This window comes from Macaca fascicularis, chromosome 1 (genome assembly GCF_037993035.2).
Source record: "Macaca fascicularis isolate 582-1 chromosome 1, T2T-MFA8v1.1".
Lineage (NCBI taxonomy): Eukaryota > Metazoa > Chordata > Mammalia > Primates > Cercopithecidae > Macaca > Macaca fascicularis.
The window spans coordinates 58,580,430-58,601,364 of NC_088375.1; the positions used below are offsets into that span (position 1 = coordinate 58,580,430).

The 20,935-nt window shown below is 35.4% G+C and overlaps 1 protein-coding gene across 6 annotated transcripts in view; it reads left to right on the forward strand.

Moving 5' to 3' along the window:
• Positions 1 to 19,374, forward strand: part of CAMSAP2 (calmodulin regulated spectrin associated protein family member 2) — a 117,969-nt gene extending 98,595 nt beyond the window's left edge. For 4 of the 6 annotated variants that reach the window (XM_005540352.4, XM_005540353.4, XM_074032196.1 and 1 more), the window contains 11 exons: positions 1,065 to 1,158; positions 3,507 to 3,594; positions 5,922 to 6,004; positions 6,303 to 6,372; positions 6,690 to 8,892; positions 11,120 to 11,256; positions 11,888 to 12,108; positions 13,467 to 13,539; positions 14,665 to 14,780; positions 15,958 to 16,076; positions 16,409 to 19,374. In XM_005540352.4, coding sequence (XP_005540409.1) covers positions 1,065 to 1,158; positions 3,507 to 3,594; positions 5,922 to 6,004; positions 6,303 to 6,372; positions 6,690 to 8,892; positions 11,120 to 11,256; positions 11,888 to 12,108; positions 13,467 to 13,539; positions 14,665 to 14,780; positions 15,958 to 16,076; positions 16,409 to 16,714 — 3,510 coding nt within the window. In that variant the 3' untranslated portion in view covers positions 16,715 to 19,374. The remainder of the gene's footprint in view (positions 1 to 1,064; positions 1,159 to 3,506; positions 3,595 to 5,921; positions 6,005 to 6,302; positions 6,373 to 6,689; positions 8,893 to 11,119; positions 11,257 to 11,887; positions 12,109 to 13,466; positions 13,540 to 14,664; positions 14,781 to 15,957; positions 16,077 to 16,408) is intronic. The other 2 variants (XM_005540354.4, XM_005540355.4) reach the window with 1 other exon arrangement.
• Positions 19,375 to 20,935: the final 1,561 nt, after the last annotated feature.

The window sequence follows — 20,935 nt, forward strand, 5'->3', positions numbered from 1 at the left end:
ACGCATTTTAAAATATAAACTTGTAGTAGAAATGTGCTTTTGAGGACCCTTAATCCTTCTCTTAATTTTAAGCCATTTAAAAAATTATTTACATTTTAAAATAGTAATAATAAAAGGTAATGTTGTTGACTTACTAATAACTTTTCGAAGTTAGGTAGATACATTAATTGTATAATGTTTTGTACATTTCAAAATTATTTAAAAATTAGCTATAAAAATTTAGTTCTGGTGTTATTTAGCACTGGTATTACTGTTGAGTTTAGCATTACGGAACACGGAACACATACATATAACTTATTATTTTTTTTTTTTTTTGAGACAGAGTCTTGCCCTGTCGCCCAGGCTGGAGTGTAATGGCATGATCTTGGCTCACTGCAACCTCTGCCTCTTGAGTTCAAGCTATTCTCCTGCCTCAGCCTCCCAAGTAGCTAGGATTACAGGCACGCGCCACCACACCCGGCTAATTTTTTGTATCTTTAGTAGAGACGGGGTTTCACCTTGTTGGCCAGGCTGGTCTCAAACTCTTGACTTCGTGATCCACCCATCTTGGCTTCCCAAAGTGCTGGGGTTACAGGTGTGAGTCACCATGTCTGGCCACATAATAATTTTTTTTTTAACACTACGTCCAATTACTTTTTGGAGAAATTTATAGGGATCTGAGTAGAACTTATTTTTTGTGATAACCCCTCTTTAGAGTGTCTTTAGAGGATAACCCCTCTTTAGAGTGTCAGGTGATTGAATAACTTTTTAAGTTGTATTTACTTTGGAGTGAAAGTGCCTTATATATTATCTCAGTGTTCTACACAGTTAGAGGTATTCATGCCTGCTAGATCCAATTGGGCCACCATTTTAGAATTATAGAGTAAATCATCAGCAAGAGGTTTTGAATAGTAGTTACAATTTTTACCCACAAGAGTTAATATTCCATCCCATGTTTAATAGCCTGTAGTGAATATACTCCAGTGATGAATGAATGAGATTTAAACCTATATTTTAAAACAATAAAATTCTATTTATCATTAAGTTTTACCTAATGTAGGCTTTCTGTTAAATTTCCTATATAGAGTAATTATTTGGTGTTCATGGCGGAACTGTTCTGGTGGTTTGAAGTGGTGAAGCCGTCTTTTGTACAGCCTCGTGTTATTCGTCCACAAGGAGGTAATCAATCTTTTTAATTTTTAATGTTCCTATAAACAGAAAAAAATGGAATGTTGATATAACCTCACCTGGCTACGTTTTTAGAAAGCAGCCTATTAATTTTTTTTAGATTTCAGCTATTACCCTTGATAGATTCTCCTAACCTCTTAAAATGGTTAGAGGAGAAGAAAAAGAAAATGGAGGGAATGGCTTTGAATTTGAAGTCTTATGATGTGGAACTTTTAGCTGTAACTGTCCATTTCTTTTCTTTGCATCTTTTATCCCTATCCCAGCTTTTATTCCCTTTTACATTCTAGTTTTTAACATCGTGTTACCCAGAATCCCCACAAATTATTGTTTGGCCTTAACCTGCAACTTGAATTTGCCATTAAACCATAAAAAGGTTTGTATGGATTTTTAAACCTGGTGGATTTTGTGACTATTATAGTATTATGAACTATTGATTGTATATAATAAGAATAAAGCTAGTAAGAAATAAAGGGGTTACTGTAAAGACCCCTAGATATAAGGAACAAAAAATCTTCCTAAATTTTCTGTAAAGTGAAATTTCACATAGCAAAACCAATTTTCTCTTGGCTCCCATTATAGAACTAGAGGTTTATTTCTAGGCTGGGTGCAGTGGCTCATGCCTGTAATTCTAGCACTTTGGGAGGCCGAGGTGGGTGGATTACCTGAGGTCAGGAATTCGAAACCAGGTTGGCCAACATGGTGAAACCTGGTCTCTACTAAAAATACAAAAATTAGCCGGGCATATTGGTGCATGCCTGTAATCCCAGCTACTTGGGAGGCTGAGACAGTAGAATTACTTGAACCCAGGAGGCAGAGGTTGCAGTGAGCAGAGAGCGTGCCACTGCACTCCAGCCTGGGTGACAGAGACGAGACACCGTCTCAAAAAAAAACACAAAAAACCCAGAGGTTGATTTCTATAGGGGAAAAAATGATCTTAAATTATAAGCTTAGCCCACTAAATAACTTTCTTCCAGCATAACTTATGGAAACATTTCTGTCTGCTACCAATAGCTGTCCCACCCAACACAAAATATGATTATTGTGCATCCCAACAACTTAGCAACTTTCCTTGGCTCCAAAGTTTGTTATTTTGTAACTGCTACTGCTACCTCCACCTCCACCCAGCCTCCCAAAAATAAAAGAAGAGAAAGTGATCGGGAAGGAGGAAAAACATGTAACCAAAGGGGAGGCATAGTCTAGTGAGTACAGTGAGGTTACTTCAGGCAGCCCACCTCATCTCAGGCAAAAATCTGTGAAATAAGCAATAATTCTAGTATTGCTAAGCTTCTTAATGGCAGATTCTGAATTATTGTGTCATTATATAACATTATATAACTTTTTTACATGCCTGTAAAGAAATTGAGATGTTCCCCTAAAGCCATTGAATGAAGTCAGATATTCTTAGTAATTTTCATAACCAATATTTGTATAATTTTTTAAAATTATTAACAGAGTTTTCACTACATTGCTTTCTGTGATTTCACCTGTGAATCCCACTGTTCAAAATACCAATAGCTGTTGCATCAGCTCTCAAAGTCAAAAAGTAAATTGAGTCTTCCTCCAGAGTTACTTACAAAAATAAAAGTATACCAGCAGGTTTAATTGTTTTCTAAAGAAATTCTGTTTTTCTCTAATTGACCAAAATACCAGCTATTTCATAAAGAAGCAGAGCTGACCATGTGTGCCTGAAGTTCTATGAAAGCTTTCACAAAATTAAACACTCAAACTTATTTTTGTTTTAAATACATATATTTATTTTATGTTAGGCTTTTTCCCCCTCATTATCCTTAATCAGGTGAATTTTTTAATTTAAGAAATTTTTGGCCGGGCATGGTGGCTCACACCCGTAATCCCAGCACTTTGGGAGGCCAAAGCGGGCAGATCACAAGGTCAGGAGTTCAAGACCAGCCTGGCCAATATGGTGAAACCCCGTCTCTACTGAAAATACAAAAATTAGCCAGGTGTGGTGGCAGGTGCCTGTAGTCCCAGTTACCCGGGAGGCTGAGGCAAGAGAATCACTTGAACCCAAGAGGTGGAGGTTGCAGTGAGCTGAGATGACACCATTGCACTCCAGCCTGTGCGATAGAGTGAGACTCCGTCTAAAAAAAAAAGAAAGAATTTTTTCTTAAATTTTTTGAACTTAAGTCTGAATACTTCAAAAAGAGCTTAAAGAAACTTGACCCTTTGAAAATTATTTAAGAAGAAAACTTTATGCTATGATTTCTCAATACGTAGAAAGGGAAATAGAAGTTAAATTTTATTATAAATTTATTTATGGTCCAGAATTTTTCATAGAAATATGCTAATTTGAGGGTCTTTTTAAAAATCTTTTATTCCAGCTGAACCTGTAAAAGATATGCCTTCAATTCCTGTCTTGAATGCTGCCAAAAGAAATGTCTTAGATAGTAGTTCTGACTTCCCTTCAAGGTAAACTCCACAATGACTTTATTTTCACCATTTCTGTTCTATTTACTAATTAAATCAAATAATATTATATTAAATAAGGTTTTTAAGAATTTCAGTTGGATTTTGAACTGTTATAATTAGCTTACCCTATTAAACCCTGTTTTAAATGTAAATTGAAATATACACTGAAATGAATGTTTATATGTACCATACTGAAAAGATGGGAGAATATATTCTAAATTCCCAATAACCAACCTAAAACTAAACTTTTGATGTGTAACTTGTTCATAATTGAGAACTGTAATAGGTAACTCTTAGGCCTCGGAGGGAAATTTTGAAATTCTATTAGGATTTCTACATATTTTATTTTAAAAATCTTTGAAGGTTTTTTCTGCTGTTTTTTTTTCTGGTTAGGATAGCTATTGAGAGATCACAGTGTTACCCACACAACGGGTGGGTTTGGTCTCTTGGCAGATGACAGTCCAAAGCCACAACCAAGGAGGATTTAACAAGACAAGAGGATTTTATTACTTGCAGCAAGTAAGGAGGACACCGGGAATAATTCCCCAAAGCAGTGCCTCCTCGAACAAAGGTGAAAATAGGGCTTTTAGATAGGCTGGTTAGCTGAATCATTGTGTGTAGAGGTGGAGTAAAGGCAGTAAAGGCGCAGTCATCAGTCATGCTTCTGCATACTGGCATGTATAGAAAATGAGGAATAAGCTCCTCCTTGGATGGGGTTTTTGGTGTGTAATAGTAATACATCCCCGACTCAGGCATCTCTGCATCCACCCAGTTTGTGTAGTTTTTGTTTTGTAATGTGGGGTTGGGCTGCTTCCTGGAACTTTCTGAAACAATAAAAACCTCAAGGTGCAACAGTTACAAGCAGGTACCTTTTCACAGTGTGTACCTGAAAACCCAAGGACCCTGGGTTACAACAATAGAATATTTATTACAATATTGAATCTTTAATGCTTTAGTACATAATATTAGGAACTAAATTGAAAGCAAAGTGAAAATGTCCTATCATATTAATACCTAGGTAATCCTGACTTCTCACCCAGGTATGTGATAGGAACATTAGTTTGTTTAAAAATGCATTTCAACAGCTCCTATAAGCAGCTTTTTATTCGTATTTATTAGAACCTACAATATATATTGACTTTGGACTCCCTAATCTATCTGCTTTTTTAAGTTAAAACTAATGTCTTTTGTGGGTTTTTGGAAATTCAGACACATTCAAAATACATTTTAAAAATTATGAGTAAAACATTCAAAGTAATTTCTGTATGAATTCTTGGCTTAACACAAAAATATGAAATTTAGCAGGCATGGTCGGTCAATAGTGACATTTCCTTCCTTGAAGATTTAGAAAACACTCAGTGTTGTAGGTCATCACTCTTGCTCTATTAAATCTTGAAATTCCACTTTTAAAGTGGAAAGTAAAGTTTTCCACTCAAAGATTAGATTATTCCATAATTATTCTAGGAACCTAAATGGACAGTCTCCCACATTTCTGAAAAATGTTTTTAATTCATGTCCTCTGGAAGACTCATCTCTTTTCTGTCTCTCAGACATCTCAGCGGCTCATTTTTCCTATTTTTTCCAGCAGAAACTCTTTTTATAATGCAGATGGATGTCTACATTCTTTTCCTTGAAAAGTTATTGTGTAGCCATTATTCTAGGCTATTCTGGGTTCCTACTCATCCTCTTGATTTCTGTAAGTCTCCATATGGTCCATTGTAGTTCTCCAACACTGTGGAACTTTTGAGAAAGAATTGAAGTATTTTTGCCCTTCCTGGGAATAATGTAGCCACATCTACAAATGTTAGTGCACCTAAATAATGATTTTATGAGAAAGAAAAAAACGAAGAAGACAGACAAAGCAAAAGATGTTTCCAGCAGCTACTCCACATACTTGGCTGTTAGAGATATACAAACATAGGTCCATGAGCAGAGAGGCTGTCAAGGTCTTTTACTAGGGTATATTTTATCTATAGTTTTTAGAGATTTAAATTTGACCAAAATATTTCAAATTGGTGAGTTTCATTTTACTTTTTTATATATCAGTTTTTATGTTTATAAAAATGAAAGTAATTCATATCTCACAAGGACATTGAGATGTATATGAAAGTACTTTAAGTTGTTTGGCTAAAAGACATAAAATATATACAGATATGTACTGTAATCACAACCATTGTTTGGTTTAAACAATATATTATGTTTCTATATCTTTAAAATTTAGGATGTAGAATCAGAGGTGGTAGTGTTGTTTCTAACTTAAGACATTCTACCTAAAATTTATATTAAACAACTAAAATATAACATTTTAAATTTATTTTCCATTGCAGTGGGGAAGGAGCTACATTTACACAGTCTCATCATCATTTGCCTTCTAGGTATTCACGTCCCCAAGCTCATTCTTCAGCCTCAGGTAATATATTTGAAAAAGCCTAGGAAAATACTTTTTTAAGTAGGTTACCTGGGAAATGATTTGAGAGTAAATATAAATAAACAAATATCCAGGGTTTTCCCCCCCCCCCCATAACACTAAAAGCATGATCAGTTTCACTGTGCTTACTTTTCTTGATAAAATGGTCTCTAATTCTCCTTATGTACCTACTTAATTTGTATTGCTATTAATGAATCCTCAAATACATGAAATCTCTTAAATTGCTATAAGTTAATTTTTTTACGTGATTTCAATGACTTTTTCTTTTTTGCATTTGAAGGAGGAATTAGAAGGTCTTCATCTATGTCTTATGTTGATGGCTTCATAGGGACATGGCCCAAAGAGAAAAGGTAAACAAAGATAATTACTTTTAGTGTATTCAGATTATTAAGAAATGCAAATTGCATCTGTGTCTTTTATTGATAACCAAATTGCTAAAACTTTTAATTAGTTCCTAAATTTGAAAAAGGCAGTATAGGCAGATGAGAGAGGGGTAAAAGAGGCTAACTTTAAAAAGTAGCTAGATAGCCCTCCCCTTACCTTGAAGACAGTATGATTATGAGAACTGGGGAAAGAAAGGAAATGTAATTTCAAATAATTCTTGTTAAATGATACTAAAAATCATTTCTAGGATTTTTAAAGGATTTTTCTCTTTAACTTTTTTTAGATCATCAGTGCATGGTGTATCATTTGATATTTCTTTTGATAAAGAAGATAGTGTACAGAGATCCACTCCAAACCGAGGAATCACTCGTTCTATTAGTAATGAAGGACTTACTCTGAACAACAATCGTGTATCTAAACACATTAGGAAAAATTTGTCCTTCAAGCCAATAAATGGAGAAGAGGAAGCGGAGAGCATTGAAGAAGAACTTAATATAGATTCTCACAGTGACCTCAAGTCTTATGTGCCCCTTAACACAAATGAACTAAATTCTAATGAGAATATTCATTACAAGCTTCCAAATGGAGCTTTACAAAATAGAATACTTCTAGATGAGTTTGGCAATCAGATTGAGACACCAAGCATTGAAGAAGCATTACAAATAATTCATGATACTGAAAAATCTCCTCATACACCTCAGCCAGACCAAATTGCTAATGGCTTCTTTCTTCATAGTCAAGAAATGAGTATCCTAAATTCAAATATCAAGTTAAATCAGTCTAGTCCTGATAATATAACTGATACAAAAGGTGCCTTGAGTCCCATAACTGACAATACTGAAGTAGACACTGGAATTCATGTTCCTTCGGAAGATATTCCTGAAACTATGGATGAAGATTCTTCATTGAGAGATTATACTGTAAGCTTGGACTCTGACATGGATGATGCATCTAAATTTCTTCAGGATTATGATATACGAACCGGCAACACCAGAGAAGCTTTGAGTCCTTGTCCAAGTACTGTAAGTACCAAGTCTCAGCCAGGCAGCAGTGCTTCTTCTAGTTCTGGAGTTAAAATGACCAGCTTTGCTGAACAAAAGTTCAGGAAACTGAATCATACTGATGGAAAAAGTAGTGGAAGCAGTTCTCAAAAAACTACACCAGAGGGCTCTGAACTTAATATTCCTCATGTGGTTGCTTGGGCACAAATTCCAGAAGAAACAGGGCTTCCACAGGGACGGGACACTACCCAGCTCTTGGCTTCTGAGATGGTGCACCTTAGGATGAAACTAGAAGAAAAGAGGCGTGCTATAGAAGCCCAGAAGAAGAAAATGGAAGCTGCTTTTACCAAACAGAGACAGAAAATGGGAAGGACAGCATTCCTTACGGTAGTGAAAAAGAAAGGGGATGGGATTTCTCCTCTACGAGAGGAAGCGGCGGGTGCAGAAGATGAGAAAGTATATACTGATCGAGCAAAGGAAAAGGAATCACAAAAAACTGATGGACAAAGGAGCAAGTCACTGGCAGATATAAAAGAGAGCATGGAGAATCCTCAAGCCAAATGGCTAAAGTCTCCAACTACACCTATTGATCCTGAGAAGCAGTGGAACCTGGCAAGCCCCTCAGAAGAAACTTTAAATGAAGGAGAGATTTTAGAATATACCAAATCCATTGAAAAGTTAAATTCATCCCTGCATTTTCTCCAACAAGAAATGCAACGCTTGTCACTTCAGCAGGAGATGTTAATGCAGATGAGAGAGCAGCAATCTTGGGTGATTTCACCTCCACAACCCTCTCCACAGAAACAGATTAGAGATTTTAAGCCTTCTAAGCAGGCAGGCCTGTCATCAGCCATTGCACCATTCTCCTCAGACTCCCCTCGTCCTACTCACCCATCTCCACAGTCTTCTAACAGGAAAAGCGCGTCTTTTTCTGTTAAAAATCAAAGGACTCCTAGGCCAAATGAGTTAAAAATAACACCTTTGAATCGAACCTTGACACCCCCTCGGTCTGTGGATAGCCTTCCTCGGTTAAGGAGGTTTTCACCAAGTCAAGTTCCTATTCAGACTAGGTCATTTGTATGTTTTGGGGATGATGGAGAACCTCAGTTAAAGGAATCCAAACCTAAAGAGGAAGTTAAAAAGGAGGAATTGGAATCCAAAGGGACTTTGGAACAGCGTGGACATAATCCAGAAGAAAAGGAAATCAAACCTTTTGAGTCAACAGTCTCTGAAGTCCTATCATTGCCTGTCACAGAGACTGTATGTCTGACACCAAATGAGGACCAATTGAATCAACCCACAGAACCCCCTCCTAAACCCGTTTTCCCACCCACTGCTCCAAAAAATGTTAATCTGATTGAAGTTTCCCTCTCAGATTTGAAACCCCCTGAAAAGGCTGATGTACCTGTTGAAAAATATGATGGAGAAAGTGATAAAGAACAATTTGATGATGACCAGAAAGTATGCTGTGGATTCTTTTTTAAGGTGTAGTATTAATCTGCATAGTTTTGGGCATCTTCATTAGATGAGTGTGGTTGTGTTGGATTTGTTTTTTTTTTCAGTTGATATGCTTCTTTCAGTAGCAGTCCCTTTTGATACAAGTCCATCCCTGTGGACTGTAGTTAACATTCAAGCACACTGTGGTTTCCAGTATGGACTCAAAGCTGTAATAAATCCTTTTATCACATGTTAAGATATATTCCTTGGTTTTGCTCCTCTACTGCTCTTTCTCACTTTAACAAAAGCCTTTTAAAAATTAAGCTACTCAGATCTCTTCAGAGAGTGATTCCATTTGTCTCTTAATCATGTAACACTGCCATTTTTTTTTAACAGAATGCTACTCTAGACACTGATAGATATTAAAATTAAAATTTACCGTTTAGAGACTCTGTTCCTTGCAGAGAAAGGGAAACAGAGGGGAAGAAAATCATTAGTGTAAAACAGGCAGTACCTCTGTTGCTTCATTTCTATTCCATTCATTTTGTATCTTCACCAGTCCATTACTCATCTGCTGGACTATGGTTACAGCTTCTTGACTGGGCCATCTGTCTCCAGTCATGCCATTCAAACCCTTTAGCACAACATTCAGGGACTTTCACAGATTTACCTAAATCTTTTTGTCTAGCCTCTTCCCTGTAATTTTATTTTGTACTGTTCTTTAAGATTAACTTCAAGCTTCATCTAAAGCCTTTTATAATTCCTTCAGTCAAGGTCAAATGTTTCATCATTTGTCTATCTATTGTATCCTTAATATACTTACACCTGTCCTGTGTCCCGGAGTTTTCAACTGTTTCGTATGATTTGCTTTGTCTCTTAGACCATGACCTCCTAGAGGTGCTGCATCTTTTTATTTTTATTTATTTGTTTATTTTTTGAGACAGAGCTTCGCTCTTGTTGCCCAGGCTGGAGTGCAATGGCGCGATCTTGGCTTACCGCAACCTCTGCCTCCTGGGTTCAAGCGATTCTCCTGCCACAGCCTCCTTAGTAGCTGGGATTACAGGCATGCGCCACCACCATGACCGGCTAATTTCGTATTTTTAGTAGAGACGGGGTTTCTCCATGTTGGTCAGTCTGGTCTCGAACTCCTGACCTCAGGTGATCCACCCGCCTCAGCCTCCCAAAGTGCTGGGATTACAGGCATGAGCCACTATGCCCAGCCTAGGTACTGCATCTTTTTAATCCCCATAGGATAGTAAAGTATCTGGCAAACTACAATATATGTAATTTGATAGATGAAGACATATATGAATGTTTGAACTAATTACTTGAATGGTGTCTTCTGACTTTCTCCATTCAGAGTTAAATCTCTCTCTGGGTTTCTATACAAAGCCTGTTGTTTGTGCCTCTTCCCCTTGTGATTTTTTTAGGCTCCTTGACCTGAGGTACCGTATATTTTAATATATGTAATATCTGACACTATGTTGTGAATGTATTAAGACACCAAAGAAATGTTTATTGAATTACGCATTGGCAGGGACAGTTGACAAGGAGACATTAAGACAGTGAACCACTTCTACACCAGCTTGTTACTTTGGTGAATTCTGAAGCATTTTGGAAGCCCCCTGAGAACTAGGGCTATCCCTAAGGATTCAGGTAGAAACTAGGGCAGGCCCAGGAGCCCTATAGATAATGAACTAGCTCTCAAATTAAAAGAACTGTAAAGGAGAAGTATAATCACGCCCATCTTTTCCTCAATGGAAATATTTTCATTGTACTTCAGAACCTATCAAGCAGACTGTCAGTACCTCAATTTAAAATCATGCAGCAGTAGTTTCATTTATGTGATAAAACATTGGGTGGCTAATTTTGGGATGTTTTTACTTGAGGTGTTTTTACTGAGCTTATATTTCAAATAAAATTCAAATGCAATTTTAAAAATTGGTGGGGGAACTCCCTACTCTAAGTTACTAAGTTAGGGTTAAAAAAATCTTTTGTGTTTTTTTGTTTTTATGGTTGTTCTTTGCAAATCTCATAGGTTTTGACAGAGTGTAATTAAATAAGTTTGTGTGTCCTCTTTTATTGATGGAACTGTTACCACTGTAGTTCAGTTCTTCCTTCATAATTCCTGAACCACATCCACATTCAGAAGGGTTATAATAGAGAGTTCAAACTTTCAGTTATAGAACTAACCACAAAATGTGACTGTAACAATTAAAAATGAGAATATTGGTACCTAAAATGTTTCATCGTTTTCAATGAAATTCGTTCTTAGGATGATCAAAAAGCAGAAAATGATATGGCAATGAAACGGGCAGCTTTGTTGGAGAAAAGATTAAGAAGGGAAAAGGAAACTCAACTCCGGAAACAACAGTTGGAAGCAGAAATGGAGCATAAGAAGGAGGAAACAAGGTAAAGGAAATTGCTGGGTCAGTGCTAGATCTGAACTTTAATGATGCATGGGCATATTTAGAAAAAGTTGGTAAGTATTCAAAGAGGTGGTCTCTCATTAATTTTTATTAACAGATTTTTTTTCAGAGAAGTTTGTAGTATAGATAGAGAGCTGGATCAGTGCTACTTTTTGGTGCTTTGTAGAAATCAATTTATTTCCCCGAAGTATTGCCTAATTTTACATTTTTATCTTAAGTTTAAGGCATCGCGTGGTAAAGTTCTCTAGAAACATTAATTTCAATAATTAATTTAAATGTTTAAAAAACATTAAAATAACTTTCCTGGGAGACAGGTATACACACACACACACACACACACACACACACACACGTAGATACATACACATACAACCTAAATTATCTCAGATACCTTTATTTTTTTAAATTTCTTTGACTCTTCCTTTCCTCCTTTATTTATTTATGCTTAATCCCATGTCTCAGCAGAATCATCAAGTAATCAAGTACCTTTTAAATGAACCATTTATTTCCCAAGGTGATGAAATAGAATTATCCCTTCTCATATCAAATACATAACTCCTGTGTGATTTGTCTTTGGTATGCAGAATAAGTACTGTAACCATTTGATTTCTTAGGCGTAAAACTGAGGAGGAACGTCAGAAGAAAGAAGATGAGAGAGCACGCAGAGAATTTATTAGGCAAGAATATATGAGGCGGAAACAACTGAAACTAATGGAAGATATGGATACAGTAATTAAACCCCGTCCTCAAGTAGTAAAACAAAAAAAACAGCGACCAAAATCTATTCACAGAGATCATATTGAATCCCCCAAAACACCAATAAAGGGTCCTCCAGGTAACATAGCTTATTATGAAGAGTCTGTTCATAAAAAACACCAGCTTGGTCGGTTTGTCATACTAACTTGGTTGTACTTTGATATGCAAAATTGGATACACACTTTGAGATTATGCATGCTCCCTTTTAGAAAACCAAAATGAGCAAATGAAGTTTTTAATGAATTGAATGTATTATGTGTGCATGCATATATTCAGCAGAACAAATGTGAATGCTAAAAATCAAATCTAAATATTAATCTATTAGGGAACTCTGCCCTCAGATATAATCTCCTTGAACTATTAACTGCCCTTTACATACTTACAAATTTAAAGAAATGTTATATGCATGAAATGTACAAGAAACATGTTGGTATAATAAGGAATGTAAGATCAAGAGTTCATAAGTCCATCCTTGAAGATAGAAATGGTTGAAAATCCAAATTTATAATATCTGGAGTTGAGAGAACATATTTCCTTTAAAAGTCAATATGCATACTTCTTCTTCTTCTTCTTATTATTATTATCATCATTTGAAATGGGGTCTCAGTCTCTTGCCCAGGCTAGAGTGCAATGGTGTGACCATGGCTCACTGCAGCTTCCACCTGCCTGGGTTCAGGTGATCCTCCCACCTCAGCCTCCTGGGTAGCTGGGACTACAGGTGAGTGCCACCATACCCAGCTAATTTTTTTGTATTTTTTGTAGAGATGGGGTTTCACCATGTTGTTCAGGCTGGTCTCGAACTCTTGGGCTCAAGTAATTGGCCTGCCTTGGCCTCCCAAAATACTAGGATTACAGGTGTGAGTCACTGCACCTGGCCATACTCTTTATTTTTTTATTTTTATTTTTTTTCATACTCTTTATTTTTAAAAAATCTTGGGCAGGGATAAATTTGTAAAAAGAAAAGAAATCTTTATTAAAACCAAATGCCATGGAAGTTTTTTAGAGAATTCTCATAACTATACCAAACCTGAGGAAAAATAACATAATATTGACTATTTAAAGAGAACTCTGTATTCAGGCCTGTAAAACGAATTGATAGAATTTTCTACCTAGAATTTAGATACCATGAAATATTTTTTTTTCTCTTTAGGATCACAGTATAATGTCTCATATTAACACTTTCCTTTTGGAATGCAAGTTAGTTTTATCATTATTTCCTAAAAGTAGGTTCCTTGCTAATTTTAAATAAATTGTGTATATATGCATGCAAGCATATTATGTGTTTAAATTAAAAGTACAGAGAAAAGGAAAAGAAACTACAGAAGCTCAATTTTTATATGCTGGTGTTATCTAATGAACAGACTCTTTGCTAGTTGCTCCTTTTAAATTTCTAATTTTGTTTTTATTCAGGATCATGAATTTATCGTGTTTTTTCAGTCTCTAGCCTTTCTTTGGCATCGCTGAACACAGGTGATAACGAGAGTGTACATTCAGGCAAGAGGACGCCAAGGTAAATCCATAACATACGAATATTTTTACAGAAAAGAGTATAGTACCTGCAATTACATGAATACTAAGTAAAAATTCTTTCATGTTTTTATTTTATATTTTGTAATGACTAAATCATAATCACAAATTTTTCTAAGTTTTGCTGACTTAGGACTGAGTTTCTGTTAAATTATGTAAAAAGGTCTATTCATTTTTCAGTGCTTTTTGTCTTTTAGAATTTAGAATTATTGACATTGATAACATACTTTTTATAAGCTATGAAACATTAACAGTAATTGTACATCAGTAATTGCTAATATGATTCTTATTAAATCACAGTCAGTAGAATGAGAGTACCACCTTCTCTAGTCTATCACCCACTAATACAGAGGGGTTTTCCCCATTAGAATAATTCCAAAGTGGGTTGCCTGTGACTTAGGAAAGATCTCGTTTGTATTTTCTTTCTCTAGTATATAGATTAGAAGCTAAAAGTCAGTATTTTATTACTTTATACTATAATATCGTATCAGAAGAGAACATTTCTAGTGACAATCATCATCATAGAGTTCTTATCTTTGTATTACCATCCTTTGTGTTATTTGCCTATTTTCACATGGAAAAACATTCATTCTTTCCATAGATATTTATAGAATGCTTACTATGTTCTAGGAACTTGGATGTGTAGCCGTGAATAAGACAATGTTATATTATTTTTTATTATTTATTTATTTTTTATTTATTTATTTATTTTTGAGACAGAGTCTTGCTCCGTCGCCCAGGCTAGAGTGCAGTGACATGATCTCGGCTCACTGCAACCCCTGCCTCCTGGCTTCCAGTGATTCTTCTGCCTCAGCCTCCTGAGTAGCTGGGATTACAGGCGCGTACCACCACGCCTAGCTCATTTTTGTATTTTTGGTAGAGACGGGGTTTCACCATATTGACCAGGCTGATCTCGAACTTCTGACCTTGTGATCTACCTGCCTCAGCCTCCCAAAGTGCTGGGATTACAGGCATGAGCCACCATGCCCAGCCTCATCATATTATTTTTAGGCCTTTAGGTTGATTTTGGTTGGTACTTTCATATATACCCTCTGGGCCCCATTTTTTCTCTGTTTGAGACATAAAATATATTTTATTTTCTAATTAGATCAGAGTCTGTAGAAGGCTTTTTATCTCCAAGTCGTTGTGGCAGTCGAAATGGAGAAAAAGACTGGGAAAATGCATCAACAACTTCTTCAGTGGCTTCTGGAACGGAATATACAGGTTAGTGTCTATACATTTTTAGAGAAACATTTGAATTTAACACACTCTTAAATGCAGGCTATACTAAAGAAAATTTTATTGGCTCACCTTTGGGCCTTAAGCGCAGGTGACTAATAAACAATGAATGCAGGTGGTCACTTTCAGGTAGTTGAGTAAGTTTCTAAACAAAATTAGTGATGCCACTTATATCTCATCCCTCTAACCAATGCTGGCCATTTCTGTGTATAGTTTGGGTCTGCAGAAGTTTTAGAGAAGTTCTACATAGTTCCTCAGTACTGAGTAAAGGCTAGAATCTACCAAGTCCTATCCCTAATACTGGGATTTCAGGTATACAGAATTGTGCATCTTTAGCAAGTATTAAGAGGCTCTAAAAGATAAGAATGCATTGAATCTAGGAAGGTATCTAGCCTCACATATCCCCACCAAGTCCTCTTCTAGCTTCTAGACAGGCATGATTGGAATAAAAGCAATGAAGAGTAGAATGTGGGTTAAGGACACTTCTAAATAAATGAAGCAGGAGAGAAATCAGAAGAAATGTCAGCAGCATGTTGAGAGGTAAGATAGGAAGGCATGGGAGAACATGTATGGGGAAGAGCAGAGGGAAAAGGAGATGCCTCCATCTATCCATGATAGAGTGGAAGTGGAAACCCTAGAAAGGCTAGAGGTTAGAACTTGCTAGAGACCCACTCTGTAGCTTTTAATACTACCTCCTACAGCCAGTCTGACGGCCTTTAAGGCCTGGGATTTGACAGTATTTCCATGTTACTCCCTCTGCCTCTCTATGTTAGTTCAGTTGAACAATCTGAAAAAGAAAAGTATTTTTTGCCTTTTGAAAAGACTTAAATTACTCGTGGACCCATTAGACTCTAAGCTAACCAGTAACCTTATAGATTTAAGAAAGAAGGTTAAATAGGCAGTATGACAGTTACAGCAATATTTTATTTTTAGTACTGCTCTCACAGGGTACTCCAGAAGGCCATAGGAACATCCTCCATATCTCTGGGTGGATAAAACAATGTTTTGGTTGGATTGCAGCCAGTAAGAGGCCTTTAAGCACAGAATTTGGTCTTCTATTACAATATTTCAACAGTGTAGGAACAATTACATCATTTTAAAATAGTAGTATTTCTGACTTAGGAATGTTATTTTTATTATTGTTGTTAAATCCCTACCATAGGACCAAAGCTCTACAAAGAACCCAGTGCAAAATCCAATAAGCACATAATACAGAATGCTTTAGCTCATTGCTGTTTGGCTGGAAAAGTAAATGAAGGTCAGAAGAAAAAAATACTGGAGGTAAGCATGTTTGCATGAAAATTAAATTTGGCAAACTGTAGAAGTCTTTTATCCGTTCAAGAGAATGTACTCTCATGGGCCTAGAATTTCAACAGCATGTAAAAAGATCTATAGCTAGACGTTTTCATTATCAGATTTAGTTTACTTTCACATTGGGTTCTGGAAGCCTGCAGATTTGATTAAAGACTAGCAGCAATAGGCTTTAAAATTTGTCATTGTAATAATGTTATCAAATGTGACTAAGAAATGTAACATAATTATATAAACTTTATTCAGCAAAATAAAGGGTTTTTATTAGTGGTGTTACGTTGTTTTTGTTTTTTATTTTAAAGGAAATGGAGAAATCAGATGCCAACAACTTCTTAATCTTGTTCCGGGATTCAGGATGCCAGTTCAGATCTTTGTACACTTATTGCCCAGAAACCGAAGAAATCAATAAACTGACTGGGATAGGCCCTAAATCTATCACTAAAAAAATGATTGAAGGACTTTACAAATATAATTCTGACAGGAAACAGTTTAGCCACATACCCGCTAAAACTTTATCTGCCAGTGTCGATGCAATTACCATTCATAGCCATTTATGGCAGACCAAAAGACCAGTAACACCCAAAAAACTGTTACCCACTAAGGCATAGAAGTTGGGAAATGCTTGCTTCAGAACATTCATGGTAAATTTGCACTTCATCTTTCCTGCCTATAGAAAATCTTTCTAATTGCCAACAAGACTTTTATTAATTAAAACTGGATATTAAGCTCTGTTGTCATGAACAACTGGAATGTAAACCACAGTGTTTTGGAGTGCAGAAGATTCTCACTTAGGTGATAAGTCCAAGTGATGAAGGAAATGTTTTAATTCACAAATGGAGATTTGTATGTGTTATCAGGTTCACCTGCTTGATATTAGATACATTAAAGCACTGAATTTTCATGGATATTAGTTGGATTTGTCATTGAAATATGGTTAAGATTACAAATTATGTGTTTTATTTGTTGCTTTTTTTTTTTTTAACCTTTTAATGTATATTCTTGTCTTCAGATGGTTTATTTTGCTATTTTTCTCTCCTGGGGGTTTATTCTAAGATACCTTTGTATTTTGTTTCATGTGGAGATCATGAAAGTAGGAAATATACCTTCAGAAGTAACTCGCACCTTTCTTATGATGTTAAGAGAAAAACTAGTGTTTAGTTTTACAGTAACCCTCATATTTTAGTGGTGTTACCGCATTTGCAAAAATTATTCTGCTAAGTATTTACAACTCTATTTATTATTCACTCAAGTATTAACATTCTCTATTAAATAAGAGGAGGTGTTGTAAAGAGCTGCTAGTAGGTTCGCTTTAAACCACATGAGCTTAACCAAGAATATGTTATAAGAAGTTGCTGATTAAATCAGTGCTGTTTTTTACACCACTTCTGGCCAACTCAGAATAATTTAGATTGTTCTTTTAACAAAAAAGGCTTTCTATCTCTTTTAAAGTAAGTCACTTTATAAGTTGGCAGAAGTGAATGACACTTTGAGAGTAGTCTTTCAATCTGAAGATGTAAGACTTCCTGAAACAAGTTCTCAAGAAGTCTTTACATTATATTTATAACTCATATAAAATTATATTTAGAATTTTTAAACATGTACAAAGGGCTACGTTTTAATTTTAAAATAGCTTCACATTATTTTACTTATATTGGGTTTTTCTTCGTTTTAATCCTTTTCAAGTGGAATGGCTTAGATTAAGTATACACTTGAAATCTCCTCTACATGATCTTTGTTCTTTAACAGTGTATACCAGAGAGTTAGTTGGGGAAAAACTTCATTCTCAGGAAAAGACTTGAATGATTATGTGACCCTGTTATGTTTCAGTGTTGTGACAACTGTGTAAACTAGGGGGGGAAGACAGTATTGTATCATAAATGAGATGCGTAGTTTGTTTTCTTTCATGGGAAGTAGAGATAAAAATATATACATTTCTCTAATTGAGTTGTTTAGAGAAAGAACTAATGTCTCATATGATGTATTTACTTATTTTAAAAAAAAAGAGTAGGAATGAGATGTCCCTGAGCTGTACTTTTCTATTATTATAAGGCCTTTAGGCATCAGTGCATCTGGGTTATCAACATTTTCTCAAATGCTGTCAATATTTTACTGTAATTTATGTTCTTATATTTATGTATATTTGTTAAAACTGTAAAAAAATTTCACAGATTTTTTTCCAATACCTGTGCAAGATACATGTGTAGCTCAAAACTATTTGTGATCTACTGTTTGCATGTAAGAGACCAGGATATGTAACTCTTATATTTTAAGTGTATACATATTGTGTATATAACATATGGATATTAAAAATGGGGAATTGCACATTTTACCTTTTAGACAATAATTTCTATCACAGTTAGAAGGAAGTGATTGTCAAATACACATTTAGATTAAAACTAAAAAATTATAAATGAATCTAATCAAAATGTGAATAGTAGTCAAAAGGATAATTTAATAAGCATTTTACATTACTAAATTTGTTCATTTCAATATTAACTAAATTTCCCTCATCAAAGCAATCTTTGTGATATTACTTAGCTATTATATAAAGAAAATTGGATGCAAGACAATGGAGAAACTATTTAAAACTAAACAGGACCACCCTTTATTCTTAAATTTGTGTGTGTCCAACAGTTGAATTGAATGTCTATAAGGTCTAAAGGTAGAATGTGAGTATTGCCACAGAGTTCATTGCTCTCAGTATAAGATTTTACTTTATTAATGCAGAAGGAATATGGATATATTTCTTTAAGTCTGCAGATTTTTTTATTATGGTGCAGCTTTTTTTTTTGAATTATGTTTTTAAAATTATACAGTTGAAAAATATGCCATTTCATAAAGTCTGGGGATTTTCATCAACCTTACTGAAACACATTGGTGCTTTCATCATCAGAGGTCAAATTATTATGATAACTATTCCATTAAGTTTGCCAAACATTTGTTGTGATTACCAGTGCAGCCTGTCAAATTCTGCTATTTGACACAGCTTTGGAAAGCTTTTAGTTCTTCTTGGTTTTTCCATTTTGTATTAGAGTGACTGTTACAGTTTTATTTGGCTGTTTAAAGCCAAATTCAGCTATTTAATTATGGTTTCATAGACACTGTTGAGCAATGTACAGTGTATGGTGTGCTTACCTGTCCACTCTAGAGCATTGCTTACAGGTTTTTTGTTTTTTCAGATGCTGTGCTGTAAAATACTGTCATATTTGCTATTTCCTGGTACAGTGTAGTTTTTCCCCTTTCATTTGAATAAAAGCATGGCACCAAATGACTCCTTTTCTGTTTCTTGAATAAAATGTGGTTTTTGGTAAAATTATTTGAACTTGAGAGAACTCATTATATAGTTTTTCTATCCCCTAACCTATGTTTAATTTAATAACTTGAATATTCATAACAGGCAACTTGAAATAATTAGACTTTTAAAAATACTAACTTAAGGCAATGTTAAAAAGTCTGTAACTTTCTATGCTTAGCTCAGACGGTCTACATAGTATGATTTATAAATGTGCTTATCTTACATTAATCTTACTCATACTAATTCACTATCTTAAGGTGAATTGTACCAGAATTAGTGCTCTATGTCTTTGAAACTGAATGGCCAGTGAACTCACTGATCTAGAGTAGCCATGAGAAGCTAGTTTTTGACCATTATTTTATAAGTTTCACTTTGATTTTGCTGATTCTGCTTACTCAAAGAAAAAAGTGTTTTTAAGAAAAAAAAGATCTGATAACAAAACTATAAATCTTCTTGCATAATTATACACCTGAAGAAATATGTGGTTAGTAGACATAAATGTGGTTCTCTACCTTGGGACCTTTTTGATAGGTTCTGTATCTTCAGAACACAGCTATCCTTTCACAATATTTACTAGTACTTTAATTTTCAGAAATAAAAATATTTAACCCTAAGACCCAGGCAACATTAGAAAAATGTACACAATGCCAGGTACAATGGCTCATGCCTGTAATCCCAGCACTTTGGGAGGCCAAGGTGGGTAGATCACTTGAGGTCAGGAGTTTTGAGACCAGCCTGGCCAACATGGCGAAACCCTGTCTCTACCAAAAAAAAAAAAAAAAAAAAAACCAGGCATGGTGGCAGATGCCTGTAATCCTAGCTACTCGGGAAGCTGAGGCAGAATTGCTTGAACCCAGGAGGCGGAGGTTGCTGTGAGCCAAGATCGCACCTGTGCACTCTAGCCTGGATGACAGAGCAAGACTCTATCTTGGAAAAAAAAGTGTACACAAACCCTAGAGCCCCCCCACACAATAAGAATGTGTTGCCTTATGACTGAAATTGATACTTCTTAACTAGGGCAGAGGAAAATGTTCTATATTGAATAGGAACAAACGCCTTTATTTCATGATCTGTCTATACAGAAAGATGATAATAAAATTCAGCAAAGGAAATGTAGTTGTAATGTTAAGACCTAGGAATTGGCTATTGGAAAAACACATCTATAAAATGAGTATGAAATTCTGTTGTCCCTCAGAAGTATATAGATGCTTAAGAAACATATCTTAAAAGACACAAATGAGATATTAATGATTTTGCCTGATTTGATGGGGGTAGGGAAGTACACAGAAGGCATGTCAGAGTTGCTCTTCAAATAAGGAGATCTAGAATCTAGTTTCAGTCACCTCCTTTTTGCCCCTGTGGGCATATAGGTCTAGCAACTCATGGCCACATGCTTAGACAACAAAGATTAGTTTTGTACATGTGTTTAAATCACTGTGGTGATTTGTGTCACAACAACAGCTAAAAGCAGATGACTTCATAACTGAAGTTATCTCCACCTACAGTGGCTTATTTATGTCAGGAAAATGGGGGC